Genomic DNA, 15305 nt, shown 5'->3' on the forward strand with positions numbered 1-15305 from the left:
GTGCTGAAAAATGTGTTCTTCCATTTTGAAAGGATGTAAAACCTGTTATTATAATACCAAACTTTGCTTCTGATAATATCTCAAACATTTGTTGCACATTTTTACTTCCACTGAGCGGTTTGGTCCAGTCGCGTATTTTTAGTGTTTCCATTATAAAATGGAGCCATTGAACCGGATCAAACCAAACCATTTTTAGAGTCCCGTTGGTTGTAGGCTTATAGAAAATTAGAACAGACCGGTTAGGGCGGAGCTACCGTTGAAACCTGATGTATTCCTCTTCATCGCCTGCAATCTTCTCTCAAAAACACTTTAAATACCATAAGCCAAGCGCGAAAATATGAGCTGCTGGATGACCTTCATTGGCCAGATCGTACCACTCAGTGGAATGAGGCTACTGTGTACTAGTCATTTTTCTTATCACAAAAAAATATATATAAAAATAAGTAAAAAATGATTTACATAGAGACATAATAACTTTCTCTTGCAAAAAATATATGGCAACATACCCATAAAGACCAGCTGTATTCAAATATTAGCAGAAAAGTTCATTTTTTGGTTTAATGCCACAAAGTTTTGCTTCATTTCAACAACCAGCCCCCAGTGGTCATTCCCAGAACTGCACATTTTTGCCTTTAATACTGATGTAAATCCACTCTGGCATGGATATGCTTCTTTTTATGAGGAAAGTTGCAGTTTAACCGCCACCTAACCTCTCAGTTTTGCACAGCACTTCTGTAAAATAATAATGTAATAGACAACATTGTCAAGAAACAGCTGGGGCATAAAAAAACAAGCAAACTGTGAAAGAAAAGGTTTATCTCTCGTTTATGCATTCACCCATGAGCCCGTTAAGATGGACATATCTAGTCCTCTGTTCATTCTCGGGTGTATATCTTTACTTCTCTGCTCCTGCGTACTTCAGGTTTGTATTCAAACGTGTGTTTTTGTAGCGAGCCTTCATCTGTATGCCAAACATTTGTCTGGAAGCTCTCCAGCAAAAATCAGCTTAGGAGGAACTGAAGGTCAAACAAGTGTGCGGATTAAAGGACAAAATCGAGTCTTCTCTTCTCAAGCTCGCCTCGTCTGAGGAAAGTGAATGAGCGGTGCTCTCCACGCCCTTAACTACCACCCAGACGCCCTTCAGCAAGGTCTCTGGACTTTCCAAGCATCTTTCAAAAGTCAACTGTTGTGAAACTGGGATGATACCAAATAAGAAGTGAAGTCTTTCTGCTGGAGAAAAGCTTAATGCTCATTGGAAGTGCTAAAAGCTCTTGAACTGCCCCAAACACACAGAAACGACTGTTGATTCAAGCTTGAATAACATGATCTGTGAAGGACCAGTTCTGGTTTTGATGTGAGCTCTGGGGACGCCCAACTTTAAATGTTGTTCTCGCCGCTTCTGAGCATCTTATTTAAATGTAAAGAGTTGGCACAGACTGAAGGAAGAAACAGAAAATAGAAGCACTTAGCATTAATTAAACAATCAGCTTCAAGTGGAAGTTAACTGCTGGGCTTTAGTTCTGGTCAAAGCAGTTTGGGTGGTCTGGGAAGACTTTGAAGTCGATATGGTCTGAGCCTTTAAATCAGTTGCTTTTCATGTCCAAATAAACTCCAGGGAAATATTTTCCATGTAAAAAAGAAAATATAAAAACAGTGTTTCTGCTATATCCTGCAAAAGAGAAACCAAGCATTGGTTTCCATCATTTTACTGATGTTCTTAGGGAGGGAGAACGATGTGAGGAGATTGAAGTTGGTTGCAATTTGAAGCTTTTTTTCTAACAGGTCACTTTTGTAAAATGTTGCTGTCTATCATGCAGTTTTGCAGCATCAGAACCAAAGAAAATCCTTCTGATGATAATCATTTATGAAGAAAATACATACATTTGGAAGCTTAGATTGTTAAAAGGAAAAAAAAGATGGATTCAGGAAGAAATAATCTTACTTTTATAATATATTTGCAATCATTTTTTATCAGGGGTGTAGGGAAAAAATCAGTTCAACAAAATATTGCAATATTTTGTTATCGATACTTTTATCGAGATTGGTACCGAACCGCTTTGTAGCAGCTCACATAAGAACGAGTGATACAGTACAGCACCATTCAGGTATATATATATGCCCACATGTGTATATACAGTATATATATATATATATATGTCTCACGACAATACGTATTATATATATATATACATATTATTTATAAAATACGTATTGTGTCGTGAGACATATATATATATATATATATATATATATATATATATACGGTATATATAAATATGTCTCATGATACAATATACATTATTTATGTATATACATTATATATATATATCATTGAGGCCTGTTTATAAAAACAAGAAATCCTTAAACTTTGAACACAAACAAAATGCTAAAACATGTATACACAGGAGCTTCAAGGTTAACAGACTTTTGGATAACCGTCAAGCCGCCACTTTGAGCGCTTGTTAAAACAAAGACGATGTACATGAATTTGACCCGAATTGCATTCGATGTGAATGAACAATTTATTTCAATTATGTGAGTACGGGGGGTGGGGTGATCCGCGGTACATGTATGTGCCAAACCTTAGCTAGTAATCCATACGGATCGCAGATTATCCATGATCTGTTACACCTCCAATACATATTATATCGTGACACACGTATCAAGTATTGCCAGAGTATTGCAACACACACCCTTCATTTTAACCCATCATCTATTCTGCAAGTGGTTCTATCTGTAAAACTAGACTGATCAAAAGTTTTTCTTTCAAAGTGTATTTTTTTTAAGAAATAGCTTTGGTCCAAACTAGATAACCTTGTGGTTCCTTGCATCTCACTGAGAAAAGGTGAACGAAAAGGGGTTAAAAATGGTCAAGGTGCTTCCCTGAAAAAAAATTCATGAGAGGAAAGCCAGTGAAAAGTGTTTTAAATAAGAAATACCATAAACAGACATGTGGAATAACAATTAGGAGAGTTTTAAATACAAAAACACAATAATGAGTGAACACGACCTTCCCGTCTCTCTTGCAGCCTCTCCTTTATTCAGCCTCAGTCACACAGACATGCTTGTGTGCACACAGTCTTATGTAAATAGTCTCTTTGGCAGAGTTCTTCTGTCACTGAGAGAGCATCCTCTGGGCCATCCAGGCAGTCTCATTAAAAACGAGACACTGCAACCGCAAACACACTCCAGTGCACGTGTACACAAATGCACATGTATACATACAGTCAATAACACATAAAGGATTCACAGTCACCAATGAAGGGCCTCCCGGGAAGCAAATTTTCCTCTTAGCTGGCAGTCAAAAATATGTTTCCAAGGGAAACGGCTCAAATGTCACCGAGAACAAAGCAGGAGGCCCGCGTGGCGTGCGGAGGAGACCAGAACAGTCCAAGAGGCTTTAAGGGAAGGAATTAGTCCACTGATAATGATGCCAACCTATTTACATTTTCTCAACGTTATTGCGTTATTATTACCAATATTAGGAGTGTTTTTGTTGTTATAAAGCCAAGCCATCGATTGATTTAGACGTGAAACACAGAACAAACAACAAGTAGAACAGGTAAACCCTGTGAAGTAAAAAGGCCCCCTTGTCTGTTTGATCTGTTGGCCCTGCAGGTGGCTCCCGGGGCGTGGGCTTCATTCGCTTTGATAAGAGGATAGAGGCAGAGGAGGCCATCAAGGGCCTGAACGGCCAGAAGCCATCGGGCGCCGCCGAGCCCATCACGGTCAAGTTCGCCAACAATCCCAGCCAGAAGACCAGCCAAGCCCTTCTGTCACAACTCTACCAGTCCCCCAACCGCCGATACCCAGGCCCCCTCCACCATCAGGCTCAGAGATTCAGGTGAGTACCTCGGCTGAGACTCGAGACTCGAAAATGCAGCATGTTTTTAAAAAGAAAATCTTTCATTGTCTTGTTTTAAAATGGCTCACAAAGCAGTTTTGGAGCCAGATAACTCAGTGGCCATGTGGCGGAGTGTCCGCCCTGAGACTGTAAGGTCAGGAGTTCAGATCCACTGCCGAGTTATATCAAAAGCCTCGCTTCCACTGAGTGGTCCTGACTGGTATGGTCCGGTCCAGTTAATTCTGGTGAGCATTTCCACTCAGTTAACCTTCCACAGAGTGGTCATTACGTCATTGTAGTGCGACGGCTAGAAAGACAACAATGGAGGTCATCCAGCAGCTCGTTTTTTATACTTTACTTCTAGTACATCGTGTATAACAGAGATTTAAAGTGGTTTGGAAGAAGATTGAGGGCAGGATTGAATATGCAAAAATCTGAACATTTACAAACGTTGGGAACGTTAGCTTAAATTAGCCCTATATTGGTGCTTTTTAATGTCGTCATCACTTTCTGCCAATCAACAGGTAGCTACAGCGGCTCCAGCGGCTCCGGCCCAACCGTTTTTGCTCCAATTTTCAATGAACGTAGAATTGATGGGACGCCCCCCAACTTGTTCGGTTCAATACTGTTTAATGCGTCGATTTTACAATGGACCGTACTGCTCAGTAGAAACGAGGCTAAAACTCTACAAATGTGACTAAAGTCTCCCCGCTCGTCACTCAGCATTATGGGGTTGGACTGGAGAGTTGAAACACCAAATGGTTTCTGAGTGTGCCTGTGCCCCCCCAGTGGATTGGTCAAATAAGGAGAACAAGTTTCACACAACTTCCTATGCATTTGTGGGTTTTCATCAATTCCCAACAGTCTTCAGCTGAACCGCCTTACGGACTTGGTTTGATCCCTGAATTTCCTGACGACGATTTATCCAGAGCAACAGCGGCAGTTTTGTGAAACACCAAGTTACGTTTGATCCCGCCAAAACCGGCTTCATACAGGTCGGAGCCACTGACAGTTTATGAGAACTGGACTAAGGGACTCCTCCCTCCTTGTGTTCAATCCAATAGACTTCAACAGAGAAGTAAACAGTTCTTACTCAAGTCATTCTATTTGTCAGAATAAACATTCTTGTTCAGTTATTTTTTTTTAAACATGTCCTTGATAATCCTCAATTTTTTCATAATATTTTTAATGTAGTGAAAGTTATATAAGTGACCAATTACAGATCTCGATAAAAGTATGTGTTCTAGTGTCAAGCGTTCAAAATTTTTGACAGATTTTGTGTGACTTTACCACTTTCAAGTGATAGGGGTGTGGCCTTCCAACAAGGTCACTCCTGATTGGCCAGAGGGGTTGCAATAGAACTGCTGACTGACTCGGACCAATCACTGCTTATTGATGACGTCTGGCTCATATGTGGCGGCGTCGAATCGACTCCAATTGAGTTAAAGCCATTTTCTATGAATGACGCCATACTCAGTCAATCCAGTTCTCATATACAGTCAATGTAAACAAAACTGCTAGCAGCACAGAAAATAAGGTCACAACCTGATCATGTAAACACCTGCAATCATTGGCAAAGTAAGAGTTATCTTCTGCACGAGGTTAAAACAATGTGTTGACGTGTCGGCCTGGACCTGTAAGAACAGGTTAACAGAGATTCATTACCGAGTCAGGCATAAATTTACCCAAGAGATGCAGAAACTCTTCCTAAAACAAAAAAATGTGATTAAAGTTGACAAAAAAAAGGAGCTGTTAACGATGACTCCTCTTTTTAATTATCTGTTCCAAAAGTTTCAACATTAATATGAATAAATTATGAATTCATACTGAAAAGCAACTAGCGTGCTGGTAGAGGGAACAAACGGGACTTATTAAAAATGTATTTGAGATCATTGTGTAAGTTATGAGATTTAAAGTCTACAGAGGGAAAAAAAACAAGTATGAATGATTCATCTCAAGCTTCACTGCAATTATTCTCAGTCTTGTAAAACAGACTTTATTTTAAAAACATTGCATCAAATGCAATTTATAGATTGTAGAAAGCAAGGATGTGACTCCCACACTTGGAGAGCATGACTCATCGCATTGTCTTTGTTACGATGATGCACCTTTTTTCTCCGGTGAGCAGTCATTTCAGCAAATTCAGCTTGTGTGTGAACAACAGTTGTGGGCTCAGAAGCCGGGCCAAGTGTCAGAGGAGTCAGACTGAGCTTATGGTGGAAGAAGGGAGAAGAGACTGTAGGGTTCTGTCATTCACAACCACCCATATCCCTTCATTCATTCCATCCTTTCAACTCCTATTCTGAATTTTTGTTCCATTTTAAGGTAAATTTAAACACATTTTTGTCTTATTCAACAGTATTTTGTGATGTATGTAGGGAGTAGGGACATCATGTGTAATAAAAGTATTTTTAAGATTAAATTTTCAACTAAAAATCCATATTATTTCACCCGAGTGACTAAAAGATGATACACATATTGCACTGCATTCCATCATCAAAATTGAACATAGATTATGTATTTATACAATTTTTTTCTCTCTCTCTCCTTGCTGTGTACTCTCCATCAAAGTTGGAGCTTGGAAGGTATTTTTCTTCTGGAGCAGTCTCCCTGGTGTGACACCTGAGCGATGTAGCGTGGCTGCGTGTCTGTGATACGCCAGGCCAATTTACAGGCTCTGCAGGAGAGCTGTCGCTTCCCATCACAACTCACAACCACAGGACACTTCCTGACTGTGCTGTGTCCCCGCACTCCCGCTTTCTGCTCCTCAACCCTTCACTGGAACGTCGACACTGCAGGCTGGAAATGTGCTTGATGTGCACTACTTTGCTCATTGTTGCCTAACTTTTGTGGAATAAAAGTTTGATTTTATCCCTAAATGCAGTTCTGTATCCCTAAAAATTAAGTTCATGTGTGATGCACATAAATCCTGTGAGACTTAACCATGTTCACGGGATGCTCCTGGTCACACGTGTCAAAGTCAAGGCCCAGGGGCCGCATCCGGCCCTCCGGGTAATTCTATCTGCCCCCCAGATCATTTGATCTTATTGTTATTAATAGCCTGATGTTATCTTGCGTTTATTTTTAAGTTGTATAATTTTGACAAAAATATATTTTTATGAAGAGCAAAATATTGAAAGTTATTTAAGGTTTAAGTTGATTTATTCTGGAATCCTAATGCTACCTTTTTATTGTTCATAATTATGTTAAAAAATTATGGTTTTAGAGTTTTAAAAATTGGCATCATGCTAGTTTTTTGTATTTTTTTTGTATTTCTTTGGATAATATAGGCTTTTATCCAAATTTAGGCTACTTGGAGTTTAGCTAATATTTCAGCGACATGCTAGGTGTTTTGGCTAATTCTGGCTTTTCTAAAAGAAAGTTTTTTAGGCTGTTTTTGAGTCAGGTTAGTATTTAAATGGTAGCTGTTTTAAGCTTTTTTTCAGTTTTTTAGGCTATTTTGAAGTTTAGCTATTTTTTCAGCTACATGCTAGCTGTTTTGGCTAATTCTGGCTTTTTTCCATTTTTTAGGCTACTTTGGAGTTTAGCTAATATTTCAACAACATGCTAGCTGTTTTGGCTAATTTGGGCTTTTTTCAGTTTTTTTAGGTTATTTATGAGTTAAGCTATTTCTGCTACATGCTAGCTGTTTTGGCTTACCTAAGTTTTTATTCTTTTAGGCTAATTTGGCATTTAGCTAACATTTTAGCTGGCCATCAGCTTCATCATCTTTAGCTATTACTTTCAGCATCTTCAGTTTTAAACACTAGCATCTTAAGCAGGCAAATTCTGCTTACAGCATTCACATTAACATTATCACAGGTAATGCCACATAGCTAGTTAATAATTATGTTAAAAAGTTTTCAAAAATGTAGTTTTAGATTGTTAAATGTTTATCCCGTTCGGCCCCCGACCTAAGGCGTGTTTTGGATTTTGGCCCGATTGAGTTTGACACCTTTGCTCCAGGTTAACGTGTAACATGTTTGCAGGATTCCTCTCCAAGATAGAAACATCAGCTCAAGGACAATACAGCGAGCACGAGAGCTCAGCGTGTTTCCAACATTCACTCGCCAACTAATGGTAGTAATTAGCAAATTAGCCTTATTATATCCAGAGCAGGAGCCAATTTTAATTTCACAGATTTTTGTTTAAAAAAAAAAAAATAATAAAATCAACCCCTCCTCCATTAGGGTGCTTTGACAGAAAGCACAAAAGCCCCATTGTTTATGTGGAGCCTGGAAAGGCGGCGGGAAGAGATGGAGGAGTGTTTGCGTGGCGAGCTTGCATCAGTCGGACTTCACACGTACGAGAGATGAAGGGAGGGAAAGAGGGCTCGCAGCAGGTTGTTTTGTAGCGACCCAGCGGCCCGGCGGCCGGCAGATGTGTTCATGCTCCCCGGTCCTCTGAGCTTCCTCTCCAATTGACTCATTTACCCACAAAGCAGAATGCTTGTTCCCTTCCCACACAATGGGCTAATTGCTGTTTTAATGAAGTCGTGTATCCGTCTCTCCACTGCAGGTCTTTGTTTGCAGACTGCTTTCATGGTTTATGCTAATTCCAACTGAGCTAAGTGCTAATATGTAAGCGCAGTCTTTATGCAGACGAGGCTAGATGCTAGTCTGTGACGAAATTAAACGTTTACATCCCATTTCTAATGAATTCTCCAGGATTTTATTATCCTGCCTCTTTTTAAATGTGATATTTTGAGTGAAAAGATGGTGATTGCAGCCTGTTTCTGGGATCCGTCTGCCTTGCTTTAATTGATAGTTTGCAATATGTTGTTTTATCAGTGCAGATACAGTTTAAATCTCAGTAGTTTTAGGAATAAGTCACCAACACACAATTTTACAGATACTTTTCTATGATTCTAGATTTGGTTCCTTTGCATAAACTTATCCAAAGTTCTTAATACACCAGACATTCAACCCCAAAGTCCTGTCAGTGAAAAGTCATAAGGAAAGAAAACAATAATTGAATTAATTTGTACAGAAATGTCAGAATTTGTGCTCATACATAAGATAAATGTACATTTTGGATAGACAGTAGGGTTAGATGAAGGCAGATGACCACTAAATCAGATTAAGAACTCTGGGAAATATTCTACGTCTCAGTATTTAAAGACCCACCCTAAGGAAAACTGGGTTTTTACCATGTTTTTGTGGCATTTTTCTGCTAATGGATGACATATAACATATCTTCAAATAGCAGCTCCAGTGTTTATTCCAAAAATGTGGCGTTTACAAGAGACAGGCGTCTGTTGGGGACCAGCGTGATGCCTAATGGGTCCAAATTTGGTCACAAAATATAGACAACACCAGATGAACATTTCAGGATTTATTGAAATGATGAGAACATTGGATTATGTTCAGATTAGCACCGGCTGTGGATGTTTCTTTTCTCTTTCAATCTCTGTATAAAAATCCTCTTCACTTTCATGCGGATCATCTCTCTGGAGACATGCATACCTGTCTGTCTTTACTCAATAATAGATGCACAAACCAGTTCTTCTGATTCGTCACTCAATTTTTCCACCAGGAAATCGTTTTGCTTGTTTCTGCAACCAACTACCCAATCCCATACTTCTGCTTACTCCAAACTTGGATACGTTTATTATCCAACCCAAAAATGTTGTGCAAATTCCTCACCAGAATGTTCTTTGGCGTATGCCACCGCATGGAGTTAAAACACTAAACCTAATGAGAGTTTCTTGGTCATTGCAACACTCACAACACAAATAGCACAGACGGCCGGCGTCTTCACGACTGTGCTCGAGTGGCGACTATTAGAGACCGGCTACTATTAGAAGATGTGGTATAAAGAAATTTATAAGAAAAATTGCATTTTTTTTTTATTTATTTGTTTAAATTTATATTGTATTTGTGACATAGAAAATACGCCGGGCCAGAAGCTCCCTGCTCCCACGTCTTTCTGATACATCCACTTGTAGACGAGTAGATCCATGAACGTCTTTGTTTTCCTCATCTGAACTGCAATCTGACTGGATAGCTCCAATATTTCCCAACGTTTGTATTGCACCGGAAAGGTTAAGTTGGACGTGTGAGGAGCTATAATCTAGCAGGAGAGCATGTAAACAGAGAGCTCTCAGTTATGGGTGACGGAAAGGATGAATTTTTAATGAGCTCCTGCTATTCTGCAGTAACTACGTCCAAGAAAACAACATTTTAAATGTCTAAAAATGTCATAATTATAACTAAAAGACCACTGGGAATTCTTTGAAAATACATTAAAACATGATTGGAGAGGGATTTAAAAACAAATTAGAACATAAACTTGTTTTTCTATTTAAGAGCAAACGGAGAAGATCATCTCTTACATCCAATCAGACTTTGGGGACCATGTTTGGTTCCTGTTGTAGTTGATCAAAGGAAGAGCTTCTCCTTTTGTTTTCTTCTGAAGTCTTGTTTGGTGATCAAACATCCAATCTGGTGCCTGAACTATTTTAAGATGTCGGGTAACATTTCACGATACAGTCTAAAGAAAACAAGAAGAAACTCGTGCTGCAAATTGAGCTGCAGAGTTTCTATTGCTCTCAAGTGGAGGCAGCTGTTGCTCAATAAGCCAGAGCCTCTGTCCATTAGGGTAGAAAAGTTAATAAGACATGAGACAGGCCAGACCCAAGTGAGGAATGAAGGTCATTGAGTCACCAAGCAGACTGCACCCATCCACAAAGGCCGGCGTTTAATACGGCCCACAGCTTTCTGAGGCCCAGTGCGCACAAACAACCATTCACTCTGGACGTCAGCTTCCAAAACTAATGTGCAACCACAACGGCTGGCCCTTTTGGAGCTTTTTGACTCACAAGTCCAACCTTAAATTCACATTTTCATAACATTCAGTTGTGTTTTTATTGTTCCACTTCATGGAAAACCTCCAAATCACAGTGAAACCTCAGTCACTTGCCATCACTGGAATGCCGAACCATTACACTGACAGATCTCTGCATCATTTCCTGTCATTCCAGTTACTGTCAAATCAAAAATCAGAAATAATCAAAATCACTTTCAACGCACTTTCACCAACAGTGTTCCTGCGACGCTCTGGCATTACAGGGAGCTTTGAGCGAGACAGAAAACCTGAGTGTACTGTAGATCTGTTAACTGATGATAGCATTTTGTGGTGGGGCTCCTCAGTGTAATGGACCAACTACAGATGAGTTTGTTTGTTCATGAGTGAGGAGGACCATGAAGTTCCTACAGGGCCTTAACATTAGTTCCATTGAGTGAGTCGACCATCTGCCCGCCATTAACCCCAGAACCCTCCTTCTCTTTACAGGCTGGACAATTTGCTTAATATGGCCTATGGCGTAAAGAGGTAATTAAAAACTTCACCGAATGCCAGATGTCCATGTTGACTTTTCCTTTTTTTTTCTTTTCATTTTATGTTTTCTTGCATTTTTGAGTTTGACTGTTGTTCAAGGTCATTTTTCTGTTTATTCTTGGTTGTTTTTGTGTTCTCTCCAGCGATTTTACGTTTCAGTCCCCCCTCCACCTCCCAAAGCACTTTAGGTGTTTGAAAGAGTCTTTGTTTTTAGTGGTGGTGACTTAATGATGGCAAGTGCTGGTGATGTTTGGATTGTGTTGGGCTGTTTCTGTGTTCTGAACAGATTTTGTTTGCAGCTTACATCTCTATGTGCGCTTTGGGTTATTTTCTTTCATGCAGAATTCAGATTCTCCTACTTTGTTTGGTCTTGATTTTGTTTGCTGGTGTCATTTAAACCTGATTTCTTCCTCTTTAATGAAAATGTGTGCATCAAACATCACCTAGTGTTGATATAAGTCAAAGAAAAATCAATTGGAATGATATTGAAATTATTTTAAGTAACAAATTTACTTTGACTTATTTCACTGCAGATATAAATACTATAAAGTCTAGATATCAATTAATAATCAATTTTTTTATCAACAGTCCAATACATTTGCTTAAATACATTTAGTCATACATACATTTTATGTTAAATTATATAAAATATATAATTTTTGCAGCTCATTTATGATACTAAAAGCAGAATAAAAAGAAACGTGAAAGCAAAACACAAACCAAAAACTTTCCTCAAATTATCCAAACTGTTCATAACACTAATAAATAATCTGTACAAGGTTTTATCTTTAGCTAAACTCAGACTTCTCTTATAACGTCGGGTCAAGATCAAGTCAACAGATGATAACAACCACATCTTTGAAATCGTTTTTTAGAATTAAAAGGCCACATATGAGTCACAGCTTTTATTGTAAGGAACAAATTAAACTTTCCAGGAAAAGGAAAAATGTTTCATGTAAACCCAGAAAGCATAAAAAAACCTTAACAATATAATATTTTCAAATAATATTCAGTAATTCTTCCTTTTACAGTGTAGTACTTACAGGGTATTTAGGTGGTATTCACATGGTACTTTTTTGGGTACCTACTTGGTACTTGCTGTGTATTTATGTGGTACTATATGATATTTATACATATCTACTGGGTATTTACATGTTGTCTTAATGTGTCTTTCATGGTACGTACCACATGTAAGTACCTTCTGTCCTCTTCTTTTTCTGTCCAGTCCAACAAAAAAAAGAATACAGATATAATCAATATAAATAAAGTTTAGCCTAAATTACAAAAGGGGTTTATACAAATATACTCCTTCTGTGTCAGAAAATCTATAACCCCCTATTGTAACAATAAAAGATAATGAACGGGACAAGTTAAAAAAAATAATTAAATAAATAACAGGGTAATTACAAAAAAAGTATCTTGAATTTACTTATTCACTTATTGTACGTTTATCGTATTTTCCATGTGTAAAAAGATATTAGGTAAACAGAAACTACCTTTGAAGTACTGTTAAGAAGGACTTAAAATGTATTTGAGTTACTCAGTAACTGTATGTGTGTTTCATGGTACTCACCATGTAAGAGAATGGATATTTACATAGTACTTCTGTGGAACATTATTGTGTTTTTCCTTGTAGTTGCTGTTAATGAGTAAGTACACAATAAGTACCATTAATAGTATGTGAATTTTACTTATTTATGAGGACAGAGTAGTTAGTAGCAACCCCATTTCCACTCTACTACATGGTACTGACAGTAATTCACTCTGGGTATCCTCATATGAGTATTACTTTTACCCCTTAACCTCTTAAGACCTGAGCTAATATTTAAGCTAACCCTCTACATGTATCCACAGGGCCCCAGTTAGCAGTATTAGCTACTGTGGTAATATAACCCAATATTGGATGTCCACGCATGAGGATGCCAGGTCTGAAGAGGTTACGTTTTTTTAATCAAAGAAAATTTCATTAAGGAATCACAAAACGTGATTGTATTGTATCGTAAGACTCTTAGCGATACACATCCCTAGTACATACACAGTAGTTTCTCAAAAAACTACCGCATAAAAACCACATAATAATACTGTAAGTACCAAGTATGTCAAAAAAAGTATCAAGTAAATACCACCCAAATACCCTGTAAGTACGGTCCCAATATTACAATACGTATCATATCGTGAGACACTCATAATCATGCATATTGTATCACTGGACTCTTACTAATACACATCCCTAGTAAATACCTAAATACCCAGTAGGTTCTCAAAAAAGTACCACATAATAACCCTGTAAGTACCAAGTATGTACAAAAAAGTACCAAGTAAATACCACTGAAATACCCTGTAAGTACTTTTGTGATATCACAATACATATCGTATCATGAGACACGCATCATGATATTTATTGTGTCAATAGACTCTTGCCAATACACACCCCAAGTGAATACCCAGTAGGTACTATGTAAAGCCCTAGTCTGTACAGCATAAATATCCAGTAGGTTATCAAAAAAGTACTATGAAAAACCCTACAAGTACCAAGTATGTACAAAAAATACCAAGCAAATACCACTTAAATAGCCTGTAAGTACTGTACATGTTGTTTGTGTTTATTTATTACAAACACTAGAAAAAGAAAACTGTCTGCAGTAAAAGAAATCAAAGTAAATCCAAAAAGTTGCACATTTATTATTTTTTGTATTAATATATATGTTTTTGTATTTCAAATCAACTTTATTGCCAATTTGTCAGCTAAACAACATTTCTGAAGATATTCTCCCACATGGGAGACTGAAGAGGGTTGGAGGAACCTGGATATCTTACTCAGCTCGTTTACTCTGCTCTGTTTTAGTTTCTTTCCTTTTCCGTCTGTGTTTTACTGTTAATATCAGAGGTTCTCCATAAATCTGTGACAAACTCTAAACAGGGAAGACGTTATCAATCAGCTGGAGACAAACAGGTTTAAAAAAATGAGTCTTTTTGTACAAATGTTAATATTTGGATTGATGAGGTTAACATTTAGAGTCTACCTCCCTCAGTTAGCCCCTCGGCCTCTCTTTGGTCAGAACATAAATTGAACGTGAAGATAGTGCTTGATGCAGCTCTCCTAATTGCCATCAAGTCGTGAGTGTTATTCAGTGATCCGGGGTTGTAGAAATGAAAGAGGAGAAAAAAGACATTAAGAACCTGAAATGGTTTAGCCATAGAAAGGACAGAAAAGATATGTGGTCAGCGACACTGTTGCTATGCAACCCTTGGTCTTGTCTGCAACATCGGTTTAGTCCTGCACATTACACATCCAGGTTTTGATCCACTCAGGCGAGCGCGCTCGTTTCACGTCCTCTCTGCGCGTTTTTAAAGAATCGGAGATGGTGTTTACACATTTTTGCAGGAGAAGTTTGCAGCTGCTTCATGCACAGAATATATATAAAAGATCTTGGGAAAAAGTATTAGATCAAAACAGATAATGCACACTGGAGGACTTTCAATAGATGTCATAAAGTGACATGCATGGATTTACACGAAAGTGTTTATCCTCTACAGCAGGGTGTGAAACTCAAGCACACAAGCGGCCAAAACAAACCTTAGGTCGTGGGCCGAACAGGATAAACATTTATTAAACACTAAAACAAAATTTTTATACTTAAAAAAAATGAACTTTTTAAGATATATAGTGTTACCTGTGATAATGCTAGTGCTGTTAGCTGAAGATGCTGAAATTGATAGCTGAAAGCACTGAAGCTGATAGCAAGCTAAATATTAGCTAAATGCCAAACTAGCCTAAAAACCTTTAAAAAAAATAGGTTAGCCAAAACAGCTAGCATGTAGCTGAAACATTAGCTAAACTTTAAAATATCCTAAAAAAAATCAGAAAAAAGTCTAAATTAGCCAAAAATGCTAGAGTGTAAATATTAGCCTAACTCGAAAACAACCTAAAAAAATAAAAAGTAAAGCCTAAATTAGTCAAAATAGCTAGCATGTAGCTTGAAATATTAGCTAAACTCCAAAACAGCCTAAAAATGTAAAGAACAAGACTAAATTAGCAAAAGAGCTATCATGTAGCTGGAGAATTTGCTAAACTGCAAAATGGCCTGAAAAAAAGTCTAAATTAGCCAAAATAGCTAGCATG

General features: G+C 38.0%; 1 protein-coding gene and 1 long non-coding RNA gene across 14 annotated transcripts in view; one reads left to right on the forward strand and one right to left on the reverse strand.

The window, feature by feature from the left end:
- The window catches only part of elavl4 (ELAV like neuron-specific RNA binding protein 4), a 110953-nt gene that overhangs the window by 89332 nt on the left and 6316 nt on the right, over nt 1-15305 (forward strand). For 8 of the 13 annotated variants that reach the window (XM_024278674.2, XM_024278677.2, XM_024278676.2 and 5 more), the window contains 2 exons: nt 3610-3844; nt 11138-11176. In XM_024278674.2, the coding sequence (XP_024134442.1) occupies nt 3610-3844; nt 11138-11176 (274 nt within the window). The remainder of the gene's footprint in view (nt 1-3609; nt 3845-11137; nt 11177-15305) is intronic. The other 5 variants (XM_024278675.2, XM_024278678.2, XM_024278681.2 and 2 more) reach the window with 3 other exon arrangements.
- The window catches only part of LOC112150396, a 162902-nt gene that overhangs the window by 55117 nt on the left and 92480 nt on the right, over nt 1-15305 (reverse strand). The window lies entirely within an intron of this gene.

The sequence above is a fragment of the Oryzias melastigma genome, linkage group LG4 (genome assembly GCF_002922805.2).
Source record: "Oryzias melastigma strain HK-1 linkage group LG4, ASM292280v2, whole genome shotgun sequence".
Lineage (NCBI taxonomy): Eukaryota > Metazoa > Chordata > Actinopteri > Beloniformes > Adrianichthyidae > Oryzias > Oryzias melastigma.